The 21,046-nt window shown below is 41.8% G+C and overlaps 1 protein-coding gene across 11 annotated transcripts in view; it reads left to right on the forward strand.

The window, feature by feature from the left end:
- The window catches only part of Cacnb2 (calcium voltage-gated channel auxiliary subunit beta 2), a 350,927-nt gene that overhangs the window by 237,827 nt on the left and 92,054 nt on the right, over positions 1-21,046 (forward strand). For 9 of the 11 annotated variants that reach the window (XM_041630533.1, XM_041630528.1, XM_041630532.1 and 6 more), the window contains one exon: positions 10,929-11,048. In XM_041630533.1, coding sequence (XP_041486467.1) covers positions 10,929-11,048 — 120 coding nt within the window. Of the gene's footprint in view, positions 1-9,915; positions 10,114-10,928; positions 11,049-21,046 lie in introns of those variants that run through there. The other 2 variants (XM_041630535.1, XM_041630534.1) reach the window with 2 other exon arrangements.

Raw genomic sequence — 21,046 nt, forward strand, 5'->3', positions numbered from 1 at the left:
GACCAGCCTGGTCTACAAGAGCTAGTGTCAGGACAGGCTCCAAAGCCACAGAGAAACCCTGTCTCGAAAAACAAAAACAAAAAAAAAAAAAAAGAAGAAGTTAGAAAGCTAACATATGAAGATCCTCAAGTTTAAGGCCAGGTGGTACCATAGACTAACTTCAAGGGTGGCTTGAAATTCAAAGTGAGTTCAAGAGTCATGAGGGTAACCTAGAGAGACCCAGTGGCGAGTAAAATATTACTTAAAAGGGTTGGAATGTAGCTCAGTGGTAGAACATTCGACTAGCATGTGCGAGGCCCTGGCTTTATTACCTAATAGTGGGGAGGAAATCAGTGTTTATTTAGACTTACTATCAGTCAGAAGAGCTTTCCATTCCCATTTATAGAATCACTAACATTATAATTTTTAAATATGAATCACTTATTTTATCATAATTTTAGTATTTTTTACCCACACGAAAAGTAAATGTACTTACAAGTAGAATTATCAATGTTTCAGTCTTTTCTATCAGTGTCCTCATAAATATTTGCCCCTACATAATCCTTTTGAGACTTTGTCATTGTTTCTGAGGGTTTCTAATAAGCTAAGTGTTATTAAACGGGTGCTCACAAGAATAACTATTGATACAGGTCTTGAGACAAGGGAATGGAACTGCACAAATGTGGTTTCTAGTCAAGCTGTTGGCAAGGTGTGTGATATCAGTGTTACCGCATCCTTTCTTCACTGTGAATCGGTTCCTTATGAAGAGTGTCACTAAGGAAAATGGTATTTTGTTTAAGGTAGCAAGATGGCATACTTTCTCCAGGTGCCTGGGGTTGTTGGTTTCTTTGATGAATTCTCTATTCAGATCATTTGTCGATTTATGCCTCTTCATCTCTTACTGGCTTTCTCATCAGTTAATATGCCTCGAGTATGTGCCAAGGAAATGTTAGATGAGGTGAACTCTGGGACCAGAGCCATCTCCTTTCACAGCAGTGTGCAGGGAGCATATGGTGGCTGCGCCTCGTATCTGTGGGAAAGCTCATCTTGGAAGGCAAGAGGAAAGAGTCCTGTGTTTGACCGATTCGCAGCTAAAGAGAAAGCCTCACATGTTCATGTACCGTCCATTTACATGACTGTTAGAAATTAACGAATAGAGCGCTCATTAAGATATTACAGGGTGTTGTATGTGTTCAGTGAAGGGCACTCATAGGGCCTGGGGCTTTGTTTCAGTGACAGAACACATATTTAGTATGCTCGAGGAACGGGGTTCCCCACAATATGAATGTATGAATATGTGTATATATACATGTTTGTAAATTATGGTTATATATTTTACACATTCAAAATTACTTGAAGAGCTATTTACTCCTTGTACAGACTTGATGTTTTATTCTTATCACTAGTACTTACTAGTTATATAAAATGATGTTTTCAAGACATTTTCATGTATGCGTATAATGTACTGGGCCGTGCATGTGCATAGTGTACTGGGTCGTGCATGTCTGTAATGTTCTGGGTTATCTTCATGACTCTGATGCCCTCTATCTCTCCTTAGTCCTCCCACAAGATGCCCTGCATCTCCCTAAATAGTACCCACTCTACATTCATGTCTTGCAGTTTAGGTTATTAGATGTTTTGATGTTGTTTTATTTTTATTGTTGTTGTTTTGAGCCCCAGGTCCAGGCTATAAATTAGGATGGCCTTAAACTCATCATCCTCCTGCCTCGTGAGTGCATCATCACTCTCAGGTCTGGTTGAGCTTGTAAACACTGTTTTCTTAGGTGTTCTATGGGTAGGCACACTTTCTACTGTGAATTTAAGATCCAGCTCAATAGGAATGGAAGGGTCAGTGCCTTGGGACAACAGTCGGCAAATTCTCAGCAGCGTAATAGTCTCAGTGTGTTTTGAGTCAGCCATAAGAAAACATTCCAGCGTGTTCTTTCTAGCCAGCCAAGTTCAGTGTGCTCATCAGACAGGGGTAAGTTAGCCCAGGGTGGTGGGGGGGGAGGCAGTTTACATGAGTTGCCTTTGGGTATGCTATGAGTCATTGTTAGATTTAGGGTTGGAGCCTTTCATTCCTAAAACGAGAAAGTGAAATTAAAGAAGTCTTGCACACTAATAAACTTTAGTGATAGTGTCAAAATATGAAATGCCTGATGCTTGGAAGGAGGGTGAGATAAAAATTTTAAGTATAATAACATCTTTCTCACTCAGAGTGGCTAGCTTGTTACGCAACGTGGTTTTTCCATCAACTGACCTGTGGTCAACATTTGCAGAAAGTTAATGGAGTTGGTATTTACTGAGGCTTATGATAAAGCAGGAGGATAAATGCCTGCTGGAATCTTTGTTTCAGTATTTTACTCTTCATAAATATGTATCGCGGGCAGTCAGGTTTCTATAGGTGACTGGTTATGAAGAAAGAAACATGGGCATGTTTAATAATGTTTTAAAAGGTTTAGAAATGTTGCCACTAAAGAAATTTTAAGATGTGAGGGAGAATCTCCCTCTTCCTCCTTCCCTTCCTCCCTTCCTTCCTCCCTCCCTCTCTCCCTCCCTCCCTCTCTCTCTTTCTCTCTCCATTTATTCATTCAATAAATATTTATAGAAAATGCCTCCCATAATTCGAGACACTTCTGACATATGAGCCAATGAAACAGAAGGAAAACAAAAACCTTGTAGACTTAGTAAGAGTATTAGGGGAGTGAGGGCATAAGCAGAGTTAAGAGAGAAGTAGAACTGAATTCCATGTGCTCAGTATTTCTGCAGTAATTTTTTTCTACAAAGAAGAATAAAACAGACCAAAGTTGGCAGAGCGAATAGAGTCAAAGGAAGAGAGAGATACGACCATGTGTGAACAGTGGCAACAATAGTGTCCGTGTGTCTTAGTTGCTCTCTCGTTGGTGTGAACAAGGAGCTGAGAGTAAGCAGCTTTCGGGGAAAGGATTTATTTTGGCTCTGGTTTGAGATGATCCATCCTGGCAGGGATGGGATGGTGTCTTGGGACTCTGCTCATGGAGGTAGGAAGTTTGCAGTGTGCTTTGTTGGACCAGGCAGCAGAGAGAGAGGTTAGCTTACCTTTTCCTTTTCCTTCCATGGTTCCATCAGAACCCCAGTCCATTAGATTGCTGCCCACAGTCCAGGTCCATCTTGCTCCTCAATTAATCGTCTATGAAACAACTTCACAGACACAGAGCTCACGTCTCTGAACTTGAAGCCTGCCATTAAAATCTGTAATACTTTCAGCTTTAATGCTAAGAGGTGCAGTGTTTCCTGTTGAACAGAAAGGTTACTCTGGTGATGTTGAATTCTTGCCCATTCAGTGTAGGCTGGCTGCCACCGAGGCTTCTGAAGGCCAGCTTGCCAAAGTTACACTCATTTCCAGAGAGGAGAGAAACATTTTAATACCGGGTTTCTTGACTCCCATTGTTCTCCCATTCTATCATCTACTTTTTATCTTAGAGAAGGGACGAAATAATGTGTCACCGTTTTGGATACTCTGAGGAAAATATCAGAGTCACAGCCAAATCTGCAAAATAGCATTGCATGAATAAATGTGAAATTATCTGTTTGATTGGACCCTTGTTGTTTGTTCGTTATGCCTTTTGGCAAGGTGAAATTTGGAAAACAATGAAGGTGCTAAGTGGGGCACACACACACACACACCAAACTTAACAAAGATGACATTACTAATTAGAAGTCATTAAGGTGCCTCGCAGCTGTTAAAAATTGCAGCACCTATGGTGGGGAAACAGTAGAAACATCAGAGGAATGCAGAGCTTCATTCTGACTTACGTTTGTATACCAGCCCATGATGTGACATAGATTCATTTTGCCACTCGATTGTGAGCTTCGGATGACCTCATTTAACTTTGTGGTGCCTCAGTAAAAATAAAGATAATTACAGATTCACTTGGTCAAGACTTGTTAGTACAGTGCCTGGTGCTATTATCAACACACATAAATCAGCAATCTCGCTGTCAATCACATACCAAGCCTAACTTTCACGGGTAGACCGCCCTACTCACATAATCCAGAACAACCTAAAAAACACACATCTTAGCTTTCAAGAGGCAGTGAAAAATTTAAAAAGAAGAAACTTAAGAGCCCTGCTATGGTCTTAGAAGAGATGATGTTTCTAATAATAGGGATCGTGCTGATAGCAATATACATGACCCTCCTCTAATTAAGAATAAGTGTATAAGTTCAGCAGGATGAGAACATGTATGTAAGAGTCTCAACATATTCCATGTATTTTTAAATATGAATCTACATGAGCCAGAGGGAAAGAATATAAATGAATCCTCCTGAAAATATAGCATGTCAAGTACACAGACTTCTTGGCAGTTATGGTGGCTAATCTTGGTTGTAGACTTAATACATTTGGAAAGAGAAGACCTCAAGTGAGGAATTACCTTCATCAGCTTGGCGTGTGAATGTCTGTGAGCTATTTTCTTGATTCCCAATGCTCAAGACTACTGTAGATAATCCTTTTCCTACATAGGTGACTGTGGACAGTACCTTCCCTACATAGGTGACTGTGAACAATTCCTTCCCTACACAGGTGACTGTGGACAGTCCTAACATGCACAGGTGACTGTGGATAGTCCCTAACATACATAGGTGACTGTGGACAGTCCCTTCCCTACACAGGTGACTGTGGACAGTCCCTAATGTACATAGGAGGGCCAGATTAATTAAAACAGTAAGGTACCTGGAACGTGAGACTGGGAGCAAGCCAGTAAGCAAACTTCCTCTATGGTTTTGACTTCAGTTTCTGCTCATGTTCCCCTGCCCTGACCTCCTTCGGTGATGGACTGTGACCAGACATGTGAGCTGAGACAAACCTTTTCCTTTCCAGTGTTGTTCTTGGTCAGTTTCATCACATCACCAGAAAGCAAACAGTAATGGCAGCGAAGACTCCAAGTACATCCTGTCCTCAGTCTTAGCATGTGCTATTGCGTCTGTCTTTTCTCTCAACACACCCCAGTTTGAATTAGTTCCTTGTGTCACTTAGATTTTGACTTAGTGTCATCTAAGATTGTCATTGCCCTACCTATACACCACACCTCCGTCATGATCCTATCATCTTAGCCTTCTTAATGCTCTTCCATGGCAGGTATTTTTCTTCTAACCTAAAAAAACAAACAACAACAACAAAAAAAAAACAGCCTCTTTCAGTCAAGTGTAATGTTAGCAGAGCACTTGCATCTTTTCCAAAGCTATATCCCCCATCTTTGGTTGGTACAACAGTCTCAAAGTAGTATGTGTTCAGTAAGGGCACGCGGTTTGCTGCTTTGTGGGATTTTTAACTTTAAAATCTGAGCTCTTCATCAGTGTGTGCTATTGTGCTACAATGTTTATAAATTTTCATAATCCCTTAATAAAATTGAAACTAGCATATTGACTTTTATATAATCATAAAAGGATCACCCAGAGTTGACCCTGCAAGAATTCCTTATTGCCATTTCTGTTACTGTTTTGACATTGAGCCAAATAATAGCCAATCATGTTTGAGATGTTTATCACACAAATTTGCGTTGTGTTATGTGACATTTGCAACTAAAGTATACAGTAGTTAAGAAAATATGCCTCATCTCAACATCTATCATTCTAGATGTTTAGAGTGAAAATCTGTCATTGTTGATAAATAAATAGTTCATGGTTGTATCTGTGAAAAAATCCAAGAATGAGGGATCTGCCAAAAACATTACTTTAAAAACAAAACAAGAAACTACATCACTTCTTGAACCAAAAAAAAAAAAAAAAAAGCAATCCTAAACTACAGAAAGAGATAGTGATGAAGACAATATGAGAAGTGAAAGAATTCCCTCCCCTAGTAGCAAATGGTACAAACTAACCTCCTTCCCCAGTGGTTCCTGTCTATTTCCCTCCTGAACTGTAAGGTGAAGAGATGGCACTATGGTCCCATGATGGGTTCAAGCAGGGAAACAATTGGAGTCAATCTTAATGTTGAGTTGGTGTAGTCTTAGGTAGAGGAGGAGGTTTGCGGTGTCCAGGTGAGGGATCCAGGTGACTCTAGAAAACCGAGAGGTTAAGTTGATTTTGCTCAAAAGCATTGCTTTTGATTTCATAGGAAGATTCCTACAGAAATAGATGGTACCAATTGTAATTCAGATTGCCAGTCTCAAGTAGGCTTAGACCTTTTACCCTTTTGACTTTAAAGAAAAAAACACAAGAAGGCTGATGTAGGGTGTATTTAAGATTGTAAAATGGGACAGCTTCAAGAAAACAAAGTTCACACATAAGAAAAACACTGAAGAAGAAGGATAGTGTTTTGTGATGGGCACGTTTGACATAAAAGCAGAAAGAGAAATTGAAGAACAGATAAATTCTTTCAGAATTAGCTCCGTTTTCCTGTAAGCAAGAACCACAGATGTACAGTGAGAGTTCTGGGGATAAATAGATGCTCTTGGGATGACCTATTGGTAGACATTAGACTCAACTTGCACTTCATAGCTGTACAATCAGCAATGCGAATATGCAGAGGTAGAAGAGGAATATGCATAGCTGAAAGTGTGTTGTATCCACAAGGACAAATGCTACAATCAGCTCATCACAGATACATTTTATAATGAACCCGTCCAATAGTTATGGAAATGAATGCCAGATGTTCTCCACTCAGCACGATGACCCAGAAAGTCCATATGGTACCAAAGGCAAAAGCTTAATTGGATAGATCACCTTTCTCTGCGTAATTCCCTACACCCAGAAGGAAGGAGGTTAGGTGCAATGCTTCCATTAGAAGTGTGACTTTCAAAAATGCAGCAACTCTGGACAGTAAGCATTGTACTATTCAACAGTGACTGTTCGGGGATTGGAGAATTTAAGGACATGGCCACATTTCTCTTTCTACTATAGGTACATATGTCTGCTCTGACAACTCTTTCTTGAGTATATACTCGTAGGCATAGAGTGAGCTCTTGTGAAGAGGAGTTCCCAGTCTCATTTTGAAAGGTAGTCAGAGGTTAATAAATTGCTGCAAATATTCAAAAGATCGTTGACAAACATCAGTGAAGTGAGTTTTAAAGACCACTGAGCTCTTTAAACTTGGAAACACCAATAAAATGATTAGTCTGTGCAAAAGTTACAGCTGGTTGCTAGGAATAGACTCTACTTTACTTAAAAGAGAGTGAAGTAAACATGATTCCATGTCTCCTGAATTCTCCCTATGACATCAGGGTCTTAATGACAGAAACTCTGTCTTTTAAAATATTTATTTATTTATTTACCATTTATAGGTGGTTTGTTTGCATATATTTCTGTGTACCATGTGCATGCCTGGTGCTCAAGGATGCCAAAACAGGGCAGCAGATCCCCTGGGACTGGAGTTCCAGATGGTCATGAACAGTCATGCGGGGCGCTAGGATTTGAACTAAGGTTCTCTGAATGAAAAGTTAGTGCTATTAACCAATGAGTTATCTGACCACCCATATTTAAAAAATTTAGTAATGACTTCTTTTTATAGAGTGATAAATATATTAGTTTTTATTGCAGAAGAGTTTCATGTGCATATATGATCGACTTTTGACAGCCCCCCCTTGCACACCCTTTTACCCTCTCTCTCCCATTGATGGCTTCTTTTTATCACAGCTTCCTCCTACTCTCATCCCCCCTCTCGTGACTGTGTGTGTGTGTGTGTGTGTGTGTGTGTGTGTGTGTGTGTGTATTTTCCACTGAGTTTAACTTTAGCTGCTTTCCTGAGCATAAGCCAGGAAGAGTTATGTACTGGAACATGGGCAACATATAGGTGGCTGACTGCTGAAGAAAATGACACCCTTCTCCCCCAGTGAGAATTACCTTCTTCTAATCCCTCAGTGGGGTGCAGAACCTCATGAACTCCTCCAGCATGCGTGGTGAAATGGTGTTGGCTCTAGTCTTATGGCGTTCTTGTCCAGGTCCCCAGAACAGCAGCGAGTTCATTTGCAGTTGGTGGTGATTAGCATAGAGACTCAAAACTGATCAAAGTACAGAGGATGAGTGACTTTGGAGTCCTGGGTCTGAAAGAAGGTCTTGTGAAGCTTCTATGTCACTGTTTTTAAGGTCCAGGGAACAATGGAGAAGAAGAGCAGAAAGAATATAAGGGTCGGAGGATAAACAAGAGTTCGTGAGACTGGCATTCTGGATAGACAGATCTATTACGCCAAGGACAGAGTCTTTTTATCTGCACCAGGATGTGAAATGAACCTTAGCTGTTTGATTTTAGATGCCCACACTGGTAACAATGGGCACCCAGGGCCCCTGCGGAGTCTAACTGTGCCTCTTGATTATTGCCCAGTTGGATGCTACAGCTGTGAGAAGTTTTGGAAGACGAGAAACCTTCCTGTGTTGGGGATTAATTTGTTCTTTTTATATTTTGCTTGAACAAAAAAAATTGCAAGGAATTTTTAAGTCCCTTGCACTTTACATTAACTTCATAACAATATAAATAAGCCATTACCTTATGTCATAATATTGAGTTCAGATTCAGTCAGTTTCTATTATTATGTAGTCTCTGCTTTATGTATTTCCTAGCCTTTGGCTCCTGTAAATTAGTGTTAGCTGAGTGTCCAAAGGAAGGGAAGGGAGGTAAAGAGGTCATTATTATTATTTTAATTAATTAATTTGTTTATTTTGAGCCAGCATCTCATTATGTAACCCAGTCCGGTAAAACTCGTGATCCTCTTGCCTGTGCCTCCTGAGTGATGACATTAGAGGTGTATGTTTCTTTGCCCAGCTAAGATTTTCTGAATAACACATTTCTTTTATTTGTGTGAGACTTTACACAGCAATCCCCTGCCATACTCAAATAGATGCAGTTTGTTCTCAAATTTTATGAAACTTAGCAGCATGCATTTCTTCATAAGAAAACATTAAAGATGTAACCCCATTCACCCAAGATGTGGATGACCCTCATCTTTCCTCTAAGTCCCAGCCCCCTTATCCACAAGAAGAATTTGGATTCAATGTATCCTGTGAATGGTAACACTAGCTAGTAAACCAGCAAAGCTTTGAAAGGTCCTTATCTGTAGCACTACAACAATTCCCACACTTATTCAGGCGATGGGTTCTCACCAGGAGAAGCAGGCCAGTCATTTTGAGCTCCATCAACTCCTTTGCTTTATTAAGCTGTGATTACTATGTGCCCTAATTAAATGGCCACAGCTCTGTCTTGCATCTTGTTTATAAAGATTAGTTTCAGATAGGATATATTACAATATTCTATTTTGGCTGTTTAATATTGTGTGTCATGTTTATTATGATTATATGAATTATTACTTATGGCATGGCAAATCCCGTCTGTGGCAGGGAATGGGAAATGATTATTCAATGAAAAGATGATAAGTTTTGTCTTTGAGACATGGCTTCATCTGGAACAGAAAGCTGATGAACACGCCCCATGCCTGTTATGGTAGGAGCTGAGAGACCCTCCCAGCTGTTTACACTTCCGATGGAAAATGGCAGTTTGACATAAACCGACAGTGTGAAGCCAGCATCTGTAAAGAATCTTCATGTGGAGCATGCCCAGTGCAGGGAGTGCATCCTCCCTCCCCCACCATCCCTGTCCAGATCTCTAAAGATAAGGCTTGAACTTTACACTTGGAAATACCAGGGCATAGTCTGGGTTTTTTTTTAAGCCTGGTTACTTTTTTTTTTTTTTCTAAATGCCCTCTTGAAACTAATGTCCTTTAACAAGCCAAATGCAGGGAAGAGAATATTTAGAGTAATCTAATGCATTAAGTTTAAACAAGTTGAAGCCAGTCTCTGCACTTGGACCTGTCTTTATTTTGAAAGCAATAGAAATCATTAGATTGTGTGTGTGTGTGTGTGTGTGTGTGTGTGTGTGTGTTTTCCTCCCTCCTTGAGATGGGAAAATAAGAAGATTCTCTTCAGACAGGAGTCAACTGGGGCTGGGAGTGAGAGCCCCAGTGGGAGAAGGGGACTGAGAAGAGGGGCTTCCTAGAGCATGGATAGCAAAGGTGCTGGGATTCTCCAGGGCTCAGCGCGCGCTGAGGATCTGTGCCCGGGGCTACAGCTGCGGACGCTAAAGGATCTATCCGGCTCATGAAGGCCACCTGGATCAGGCTTCTGAAAAGAGCCAAGGGAGGAAGGCTGAAGAATTCGGACATCTGTGTAAGCGAGAAGGCTTTTTGTTCTGGGGAGACACTGTTTTCTTTGCTTTTCTGTTGTTGAAGCAAGTGCCTGCGGAGAGGGTGGTTTGATTTAGTTAATACGCTCATGATTGCATGAGAGGGAGCTCGGGAGATTCCTGTCATTTTTCTGAGCTCCCTTGCCTGCGTGGTGATTTATTACCAGAGGAAATCTCCCGAGCAGGTGTTTTCTGCAGCCAGCTCGCGCTAAATATCTGTGTGCAGGTATTTTTGAGTATGTTTCTGAAAGTGGGAGGGAAGCAGGCTGGAGAGTCTTACCATCGAGTGGGAGAAGGTAGCAGGTGAAGCCGAATGCTGAAAGCATCCTTAAGATGATAATGGAAGTTGTATCGTAGCCGTTAGATCGTGGAGGGTTCAAGTTTGAAACTCGTCTGATTGCCTTGGGTGTATTTTGTGGGTCTCTCTGGATGTAAACACTTGCTTCAGCCCTCTTGCGGTTCTTGGAGTTATCCTTGAAACACCTCAGTGCCCTTCAGATCTGCACTGCACCACAGAGTCGATTTAATGATAAAGGAACAAGTAGAGGCTTCCAGAAGGGCTCGTTTCTGGTAAATGAGCCTGGGAAGGAAGGGTATGTTGGTACGCATAACTACCTAAGTGAAGAATCCACAGAGTCAAGTGGGGTTTTCTAGCCGGGATGCAGCAAAATGCATCATTTGCTCCTCTTTTCAGGAATTTCCAGCACATCCAGGAAGCAAACCGACACACCAGCGAGGCTTCTCCAGGGCGCCCATCACATGCTGGATCTATTTTAAAAATATCCCTTCTCCTCTTCAGGGTTCGGCAGACTCCTACACCAGCCGTCCATCCGATTCAGATGTGTCTTTGGAAGAGGACCGGGAGGCAGTACGTAGAGAAGCTGAGCGGCAGGCCCAGGCACAGTTGGAAAAAGCAAAGGTAAAAATATCTGTTTTGGGGGGAAAAGGCACTGTGTCCCTGAGGGCCTGTCTGCGAATGTATCCCCCTAAGCTCACACCTGGTCCACTGGAGTGTTCCATCAGCTGGCTCAACGCAGGCATAATTAAAGGGAAATGTGATATTAGTAATAATCTTTAATGTTGTTTTATAATCTAAGCAACTTGTTTCCATGGTGGGAGGTCAATTTAAACACAAATAAAAAGATCTCCGAATACAAAAAGGGGAAAAAGTGAATGTAATACCAAAATATTTTGCTTGATCTTGCCATGAGCCATCTCTGTTTACAAGTCTTGATGCTAATGTTTATTTCCACTGCCTAAAACAAGTGTTCTCCTAAAGTTTACCTCATAGGTGTTTTATAATGCTATCTCCTTATGTGTTTGTTTATTTATGCTGCTTTTGAGAAATAAAGCAACGAGGGTTTCGTTGATTAGACGAAGCCTCCCCCTGGAAAGTTTTCCTCCTTTGTTCCACGATGAGGAAGTGTGTGCTTGGTCACGGAGGAGAAACTGCAAATCAGTTCTGAGATCAGTCTGTAAGGACTTGATCTCGGGCTGAATTTCACTTAGGCTATTAAATGAGGACAAAAGTCATTACTGTGACAATTGGAATTTTATTAGCCCCTGCAGTCACTTGAATAATAGCAAATTTGAAAGCATAGATTGTTGTTTAAGTTGAAGGTATCTTGGTTTATAACTTTTGAGTGGACGTATTCCAACATGGTTATTGGTCGCCTTTTGGGGAACAAAATGACTACTATGAAAAGGAGTAAGTGCGACACACTGATCTTGCTAGGAAAACCAGGACATGATCCCAGTGTTTCTGCTGGCTGCCTCGTCCCTAGGAGGAGGGAAGTCTACGTGTGTTGCTATGGGAATGGTGGCATGGCTTGGATGCGTGGACAGACCTTGTGCAATATGGCCTCTAGCACAGCTGCTGCAGTGGTTACCAAGCTACCTTGACTTCTGCAGAGCAGCGCTTCTGCCTTAACAGCTGGCAGGGAAGCTGTCTCCAGGTCTCCCAGCTTTAATTGCTAGACACACCTTAAGAGCAGCCGCAGAGAGGACTTTCTGGCCGTGGAAACTGAAAAGCAAAGTGAGGCCCAGTTGCCATCAACTTACCTCTTCACCCAAATTAGCCATTGGAAAACACTATGGAGCTGACGTAAAAGAACTCCATGTAATGAACATTTGGTAAAGTGAATCTGCCACAAGGGAACACTGCCATAGACGTGCTTGTAGTTTAGAGAGCCCTATCCTACATTCCATCTTTTGCACCTGAACCGAAAGAAAAGGCAAAAAAAAAAAAAAATCAGCACTGTTCATTTCAAAAATAAGATTTTTCTATTTGCAGCTAATAGATGCTCACAAATGTAAACCATTTTTCAGGGTCATCCCCATTTTTCTACAGTGAGTTATAGACCTGGCCATGGAAATCTTTAATGATCGAACTGGTATATTTTTGTCTGTGCTTGTGCCCTGTTAAGTCAGGGACTCACTGGCGTAGCTATGGAAAGGTCTAAGTCTAGCTTGCATCCAAGTGTGACTTCTAAGTCAAGCCAGGTTCGTGTTCTTTCTCACACTGCCCGAAGACACTCTCGAGCAGAGGTCCTCGACCTTGCTAGTGCTGCAACCCTTAGTACAGTTCCTCATGCTGTGCTGACTGAAACCATAAAATTATTCCATCGCTACATTATAACTGCCATTTTGCTACTTTTAGGACTTGTAATCTAAATATCTGGGGTGTGGGATGCCTAATACGCTAGCCTGTGAAATGGTCATTCCACCCCCAAAAGGGTCGCAACCACATGTTGAGAACCTCTCTGCTCGACATGAAAATACTGTAAAATATGAAAGAACAAGGAAGGCAGAGTCATGGAAAAAAACCCTTTCCTATGTTTGATCAAAGTAGTTTATTTATATCCATGTGTCTGTCAAAGTAGGTCAATACCTTAAACCTCTGATGTGTTCCAACGACTAAATCTGGGGTGGAAATTTGAAATTGTTGTGATAAAGGTGGAAGGACTGGGATTTAAGCTTTTGTTTCCAATCATGGCTTGGTGGGCTTTGTCTCAGCTCTAGTCTCCTTGAAGACAGAATGCAAAGCATTAGAGCTCCGGCTTCCTCTTCACTAGGCCTCCTTTGTTCGTCTACCATCATGCCCTTGTGGTACCTTTTCAAAATGAGGCCTTAGCATTTAAAAATGAGTATATTACAGCTGCAGGGTGTGGCTCAGGTAATAGAGCGCTTGTCTAGCATATAGCAGGTTCTGGCTTCAATCCCCAACACCTAAAAAACTAGAAAATAGAGGCAGGAGAAGAAGTTCAAGATTATCCTCAGCTACAAGGTGATTTGGAGGCCAGATACATGTCACAACAAGTAAAAATAAAGACACATAAATTAATGACCTGATTTAAAATAATCTAAACATTTCCATATCTGCTCTGAAAGAATCAAACATTTTGTACCTATATTTTATTATCACCCCTCAAATAGAAAGGTATTACAAATTGTTAGTTTTAGTTGGCCAACAGATCACATTAATGCAGGTATGATGCCTGGACTAGATAGACTTCAGCTGCTTTTGGTGCCTGGTCTGATATAAAGATGAACTACATTGTCCATTAATTGCCATAATCATACCTATGAAATAGGGCAATTGGCAAAACTAAAAACACTGCCTTCTGAAATTAAGTGACTTACGAAAGGTTATGTGACTAGACAGCCACGCAGCCACTAGAACCCAGAATTCTGCCATTTCGTCATGGCCTCGCTAAAACAGTATGCATTAAGTGGACAGAGCTCAGATCAGTTTTTGAGACGTTACTATCTGTGAATGACCGTCTCTTTTACCTCGATGTTGGTCCCGGATGTCTGATTTGTTCCGTTCTGGCATCCTTTGCTCGTGCTGCCTAGATAAAGTTCATAGGCTTTGAGGCTGCTTTAAAGACAAGTGATATGATTTAAGGGGTTCTCTTCTTTACAGTGTGACGTATGGAGATGTAACCCCCATTGAAAGCTAGCTTGGCGTATACTAGACACCAAATAAATGTTTATTGGCTGAATCAGAGAAGGGATGTGAAACTGAAAACTGTGACACTGTGACAAGGGTGCTCTTTTAGTTGGGTGCTGCAGTGACCTCTAGTTCTGCTCATTGGTTGCTAGTACTGGGACTTTCTTCTTGCTGTGCTTCAAGCTTGTTCCCAACGTCCATGTGGTGAAAACTGAATCCGCAGCGCCAATGTTGGAAGGCGCGGTCTAATGTAAAGTGTTTAGGTTATCAAGACTCCACCCTCTTGAATGTATTAATGCTGCTTCTGTACAAATAAGGTATTTTCTTAAAGGAGTAGGTTTCTCCTTGAAGAGAGTTTGGCCTTTTCATTTTCTTGCCTTGTCTTTGTTTTTCTTCTATGTGTTATTAGAGAGAGAAGACCCTCATCCTAGTCATTCTTTCTGTGCTTGTGATAAAATACCCTGACAGAAGCAACTTAAGGGAGAAGGGTTCATTCTGGCTCAGAACCCAAAGGTGCACCATCATGGTGGGGAAGCCAAGGAGCAGAAGCAGGAAGCATCTGGTCACACCACACCACATGAGGAACAGAGAGGGTGGCTGCTGTGCTAATGTTCAGCGCTCTTTCTCCATTTTAGGGAGTCTAGGATCCCATAGTGGGCGGGTTTACCCACTCTAATCATTGTAATCCAGAAAAACCACACAGAAAGCCCATCCCCCAGTCATTCTAGATTTTTTTCAACCTGACAACACTAAACCTCATAGTCCTCAACTGACGAGGACCTAATTTTTCACTTCCCAGCCTAAATAACTGTAAGAAATAACTTATATTCTGCATTTAATAAGCAAATTAAGAGAAGGTGTTGTAGAATATTAATTTAAGATTGTTATATTAATTTACGCTGTGGAATATTGGTTTAATAATGCACAGATGTGTTTCATTCTTTTATGTCATACGTCTTTAACTCTGTGAAGCCATGTTACTTTGTCTGTCTAAAACAGCTGATTGGTGTAATAAAGAGCTGAACAGTCAATAGCTAGGCAGGAGACAGAAACACTCAGGGTTGGTAGGCAGAGAGAAATCTAGAGGAGAAATCTAGAAAGGAAAGTGAGGAGTGAGAAAGGAGAAGGAGAGGAGGACACTAGGGACCAGCCACACAGCCAGGCAGCCAGCTATGGAATAAGAAGGAAAGAAAGATATGTAGAATAAAGAAAGGTAAAAAGCACAGAGGCAAAACTTAGTTAAAGAAAAACAGAATAATTTAAGTAAGCAATGTAGGCTAGAGACAAGACAAGCTAAATTCGGGCATTCATAAGTAATAATAAGTTTCCGTGTATTTACTTGGGATCTGGGTGGCAGGCTCCCAAAGAGTAAAAAAACAAACCAACTAGAGACAAGTGAAAAAATGCATTTTATAGCTAGACACAGTAGTTCATGCCTATAACTCTAGCATGTGGGAGGGACATGAGCACAAACTCTGCTCATATAACATTTTGGAAAGCCCGTCTCCAAAATATAAGATGGGGAAAACCTGTGATACCTATTTGGAGTTGTACTATCAAGACTACAGCCAAATTTAGGACATTTCATTTCCTTTATAAGAAATCCCAAGCCCATTAAGTTAATTCTCATTTTTTTTTTTTTTTTTGCAATTCCCCTGCCCTAGAAAGCTTTCAATCAACTTTATCTCTGGTATCTCTTCTGGGTGTTGAATATCTTTCCACTGAATCAGGTTGTAACTGGCCATTTGTGACTGTCTGCACTCTCTTACCTAATGTTTTTATTGCTTATTCAGTAGCATCTATCATATTTCCATGTTTTTGTCAAAGACTATATCATAAATATCTGTATTTCACATTTGACAAATTCATCAATTACGAGGCATTTGGATTGTTGATATGTTTCAGCATTGTGAATCCTGTTTTGAACATTTGCATACATGCTTTTTCACGGATAAGAAATATTTGAACTCCTCGAATGTTGTCTTAGTCTTGTTGTCAACTTGGTATACCTGGGAAAAAGAAACCCCAGTTCTGGAATTGCCACTGTCAGACTGGCCTGCGGGTGCCTATAGGGAATTGTCTGATTGCTGACTAATATAGGAAGACCCAACTCACTGTAGACTGGTAATATCACTCTGCAGGGAGTCCTGTGCTGTATAGGAAAGGTTGCTGAATGCAAGCCTGGGAGCAAACCAGTACAGTACCATCCCCTTGTGGTTTCTGCTTCTAGCTGCCTTGAATGTCAGCCTTCCATTTAACCTATAGGTTACCAAACCCTTCCCTCCCAGAGTTGTTTTTATCATGGTGTTTGATCACAGCAATAAAAAGCAAACTAGGACATATATCTAGTTTGTGTATATGTCTAGAACTGACATTATTGAATCACACAATCACTTCTTTATTGAAAGAATAATGTTCTTTTTTTACCCTCCATGCTTATCAAAACGATGCCATCTGCCCTGTAGGTAGAGACTATGTTGGGAAATCTGGATGTGGGGAGATTGCGGCACAGTCTCGAAGTGACATTCTGGGTAGAGTAGACTGGCATTCAGTTTTGACTGCTCTTTTCAGTGTGTCTACTATATCAGCAGGGCTGTACTTGGTATAGCTGATATGTAGGAGGAACTGTAGAGTCAGGGCCACGGAGAACAAGGGGGCAAGGGAGCTCTTTTACCTACTGAAGTGTCTTTAAAAGAACGGAAGTACCTCGTGGAGTAGAAGGGTCTGCGAGCAGGAGAGGAAAGCATTGCACCCAGATGGCTGGGACAGACAATCCTTGGAGAAGGTAGAAGCTTAAAACTAGACCTGCCAGGATAGACAAATGAAGCTTTGCGCCTGAAAAAGAAAGCAAATGCAGCGTGAAGCAACGGCTACCTCACACAAGGCCTGGGGTGCAAAGTTTCCAGAGGCCGGCGAAACGAAGGGCGGCGAGACGACATAGAGCTTTCGAGCAAATGGTTAAGTTTCTGAAGCGCTTGCCAACTGGAAATGTCTTTGTTGTAGCCTCACATTTAATTACTAGTTTGTCTGGGTATAATATTTCATAATGAGAACCACTTGCCTTCGGGTTGGTGAGGCCCTGGTTTGTGGTTTAGTTTCCAGAGCTGTCAGAGCACAGCGGTATTCTACTGTCGAGTGTGATGTGGGCACGTTCAGTTCTGCCGCGCTCTGAGAATTGTGATTCCTCCAAGTTGGGTGTTGCCCAGTTTGGCTCAGTGTGCCCTGCTGTGAAACTCTTTGTCTCTTGTCCCTGGCTTGTATGCATCAACAAGGGTCAGTCCCCTGAGTTCTAGAAACCTCAGTCTGCCCTGGATTTTCATCTGGTCCTCGGGTATCAGATGTATGAGGGACTGTGTTCCCCTGCACTAATTTTCTCTTTATTGTTTTGCTCTGGGATATTTTTTTTAGCTTATTTTGAAACCCATCAGCTGAAACTTTTATTTACTGCTGAAATTTTAATTTTTATAAAATGTCTAATTTCTAAGAGTAAGAAAGCTGACTAAATTTGTTTGCTAAGTATTTGCACATTTCCATCATTCTGGATTTGTTTATTGCTCGAAGACTTGTTAGCTTAAATTGCCTTTTCTCTTCCTTTTTCATGAGAAATAAGTGTGCACACGCCTCTGAAGCTGTGTAATGCTGGGTAGATACAGTCACATATCTCAATACTATTGTTCTTCTTTTCCCTTCTGCTGTTGTTGGCAGTAAAAGTGATGGCAACAATAATAGCTCCTGTTTACTATCATGATAAATAATATAAAATGTATTAGTTTCTTTCCTGTTGCTTGATAAGAAGCCTTAAAAGAGAGGTTTGGGACAGCCCCATTTGTCTGGCTCTTGAGAACCTATTCCTCACATTGGATTGCCTTGCCCAGCTTAAACACAAGGGAATGTGCTTACTCTTACTACAGCTTGATAGGCCAGGTTTTGTTGAACACATAGGAGTCCTGCCCTCGGCAGAATCAAAGGAGGAGAGGACTGAAGGTAGGGAGGTGTAAGTAGGGGGAGGGATTGGGAAGAGGGGGGGGTAACCTGTGGTCAGGATGTAAAATAAATAAGTAAACAAACAAACAAATAAGTAAATAAGAGGTTTGTTTTGGCTTCCAGTTCTAAAAGGCATAGAGTTGCCATAGCAAGGAAGACATGGCAACATAGCAGCAAGTGTAGGAGGCTGGCAGACCCCACCGTATCCTCATTCAGGAAACAGACTGAGAACATCCCATTAGGACCAGGCTATAGGGCCTCAAAGTTCACCCCCAGCAAGGACTTCCTCCAGCAAGACTCTACCTCTGAAAGGTTCCATGACTCTCTCAAACAGCATCACCAGCTGGGGACCAAGTGTTCCAACACATGAGCCTATGGGAGCATTTCATAGTCAAACCACCACACAAAATGTATTTTTTAAATCCTGTATTCCTTTCAGCTTAAATACTGTTGGACAGTCGTGATCTTGCAGAATATATAGCATGGATTCTTACTCTACTAGCAGAATCCCACCCATCCCTCAAGACCATGCAACTTTCTCTAGCTACTAGATAAGCTGGTGACAAGGTGATCTAGATCCTGGGTAGCTTCCACCTTCAGTTGACATCTTCACATACTAATCTCAGAGTTGCATCAAGAGGAATCTGGGGGTTTGACTCAATGGTGGCATGTTTGCCTAGTAGAGGAACAGAGCCAATCGAGTGACCATATGCTACAGAGGGATTTATTAGATTGGTTTACCTCTCCTGGTCTGGATAGTCCACCAATGACTGTCTTCACACTGGAGAGGCTGAGAACTGGTAGTCTCTTGGTGCACAAAGCTGGCTGCTTCAACAGTCTCAATATAGCACTCAAATCCTAAAGGCTCCTGGAGAGACTCTGGTTTTCAGTGCATATTGGCAGATTGAAGTCACTGGGTTCCATTGTCAGCAGAGGGTGGCCAGCCATAACGGTAGAATAGATGGTTTTGCCAAAAGGCTACAAAGGCAAATGCTAAAAAGTAAGGACCCTCAGACCTCCTTATATTTAGGCCATCCCTAGAAGGAAGGTACTGCTACATTCAGGAGCGATTTCCCAATTCACTTAACCTAATGAAGCAATTCCCTTATAGGCATGCCCAGGTGCCGACATCCTCTAGTTAGTGCTTTATAGGTGTCTTTAGAGGCTTGTCTCATGGGCGATTCTAGATCCCGTCAAGTTGACAGTTCGCACTAACCATCACACCTAGTAGGTGCATGGCCCTGGGCTGTATCCCCTGAACCTTAAGAACTAGAAAGAACAAGCTCCAGGGGGAGGTCTGCATTCTCCCCTTGTGTCACTCTTGGTAGTACTGTGTCAGCTGATACGGTCACAAGGATAACATCACAGCAGTGCAGACCAGGAGCTGCCTAGCACACAGATCTATGCAGCCATGCTTCCCCTTTCTTTCTTCCTCTCTTTGGAAGAAGAAATGTCTCTATCTTTGAGGATCTACAGCACTGTCCCTCTTCTGTGCTGGTTCTTTTTTCCTTCTCACTTTCCTTCTACTACGAACCTTGTCACACAAGCTCTAGCCTCAATTTCTTTAATTCTTCTACCACTTAACCTTTAACCCCTTGAACATGGTTTCTGTGTTTTTGATGGTTTCTGATGATTTTCTGTCACCATGTTTATTGACCTTTGATTAAGCTTGTGATTACTTCTCAGCATGTCACCACACTTTTTTCCTTCCCTGGTAGTCTAGTTAGGTTTTTATTGGTGTGATAAAGATGGTAAGCAAAAGCAACCTGGGAAGGATAGGATTTATTTGGCCTTACAAACCTTATTAAGGTTCATCATTGAGTTAAGGCAGAGCAGGAACCCAAAACAGGAACCTGGATGCTGGCACTGGAAGAGAAACCATGGAGTAGGGCTTATCAATGGTTTTCTTTCCAAGGTTTGCTCTGCTTACTTTCTTATACAGCCCAGGACCACCTTCCCAGGGGCAGCACCACCCACAATAAATGGGGCCCTGCCACATCAATCATTACTCAAGAAAATGCCCCACAATCTGATGGTGGCAATTTCTCTATTGATATTCCATCTTCCCAGTGTCTGTGGGTTCTACCTGGCATTCATTCATAAACTCCACTCCTCAGGTTTAGATTGAAATTGCTGTGTTCCTTTCCTTTGGCTGTTGTTTGTCTACTAACCTGAGTTTTCAGCAGTGGCTGTCTGGTGCTTCCCAAGACTTCAGCCATCACTGAGTCTGAAACTTTGCTTCTGATTTCTCTACCCATACATGCGTATCTCAGATCTTCGTCTTGGCATCTTTTAGTTCTGCCACTGATCAGAATGGAGCTACTCACTTTCCCCTTCACACTCACTCACCTCCACATGTTCTCATGACCTCGCTGTGGTCTCCGCAAGTTCTCATGACCTCACTGCTGTTTCCACATGTTCTCATGACCTCACTGTGGTCTCTGCATGTTCTCATGACCTCACTGCTGTCTCCACATGTTCTCATGACCTCACCACTGTCTCCACATGTTCTCATTGCATCACTATTGTCTCCATCTTCCCAAGGCCTTTGTACAGAGATCAAAGATTTCACAGCTGTTTTTCCTATAGAGAAATGGATAGAAAATATTTTAGGTAGCTTGGTATCTGTTGTAGCTCAACTCAGACAGATGTGAATTTGAATTCCAGTTCTGCCATGAACCAGCAGCTCAATCTGTTGATATATTACATGGTGTGGAGGTTTGAATGATAATGGCCCACACAGGCTCATAAATTTGAATGTTGGATTCCTAATGGGGGACCGTTTACGAAGAATTAGGAGTGTGGCCTTCTTCAAGGAGACGTGTCAGTGTGGGTGGGGCTTTGATGTTTTAAAAACCTACTCCAGGTCCAGTTTCTCCCTCTCTCTGTCTTTGCTAGAGGATCTGATATAAGCTCTCAGCTACTGATCCATAACTTCTATCTTGCCTGCTACCATGCTTCCGGTCATGATGATATCAGCT

This window comes from Microtus oregoni, unplaced genomic scaffold, assembly GCF_018167655.1.
Source record: "Microtus oregoni isolate MIOR12 unplaced genomic scaffold, Mior012 000035F_ref0000213, whole genome shotgun sequence".
Taxonomy (NCBI): Eukaryota; Metazoa; Chordata; class Mammalia; order Rodentia; family Cricetidae; genus Microtus; species Microtus oregoni.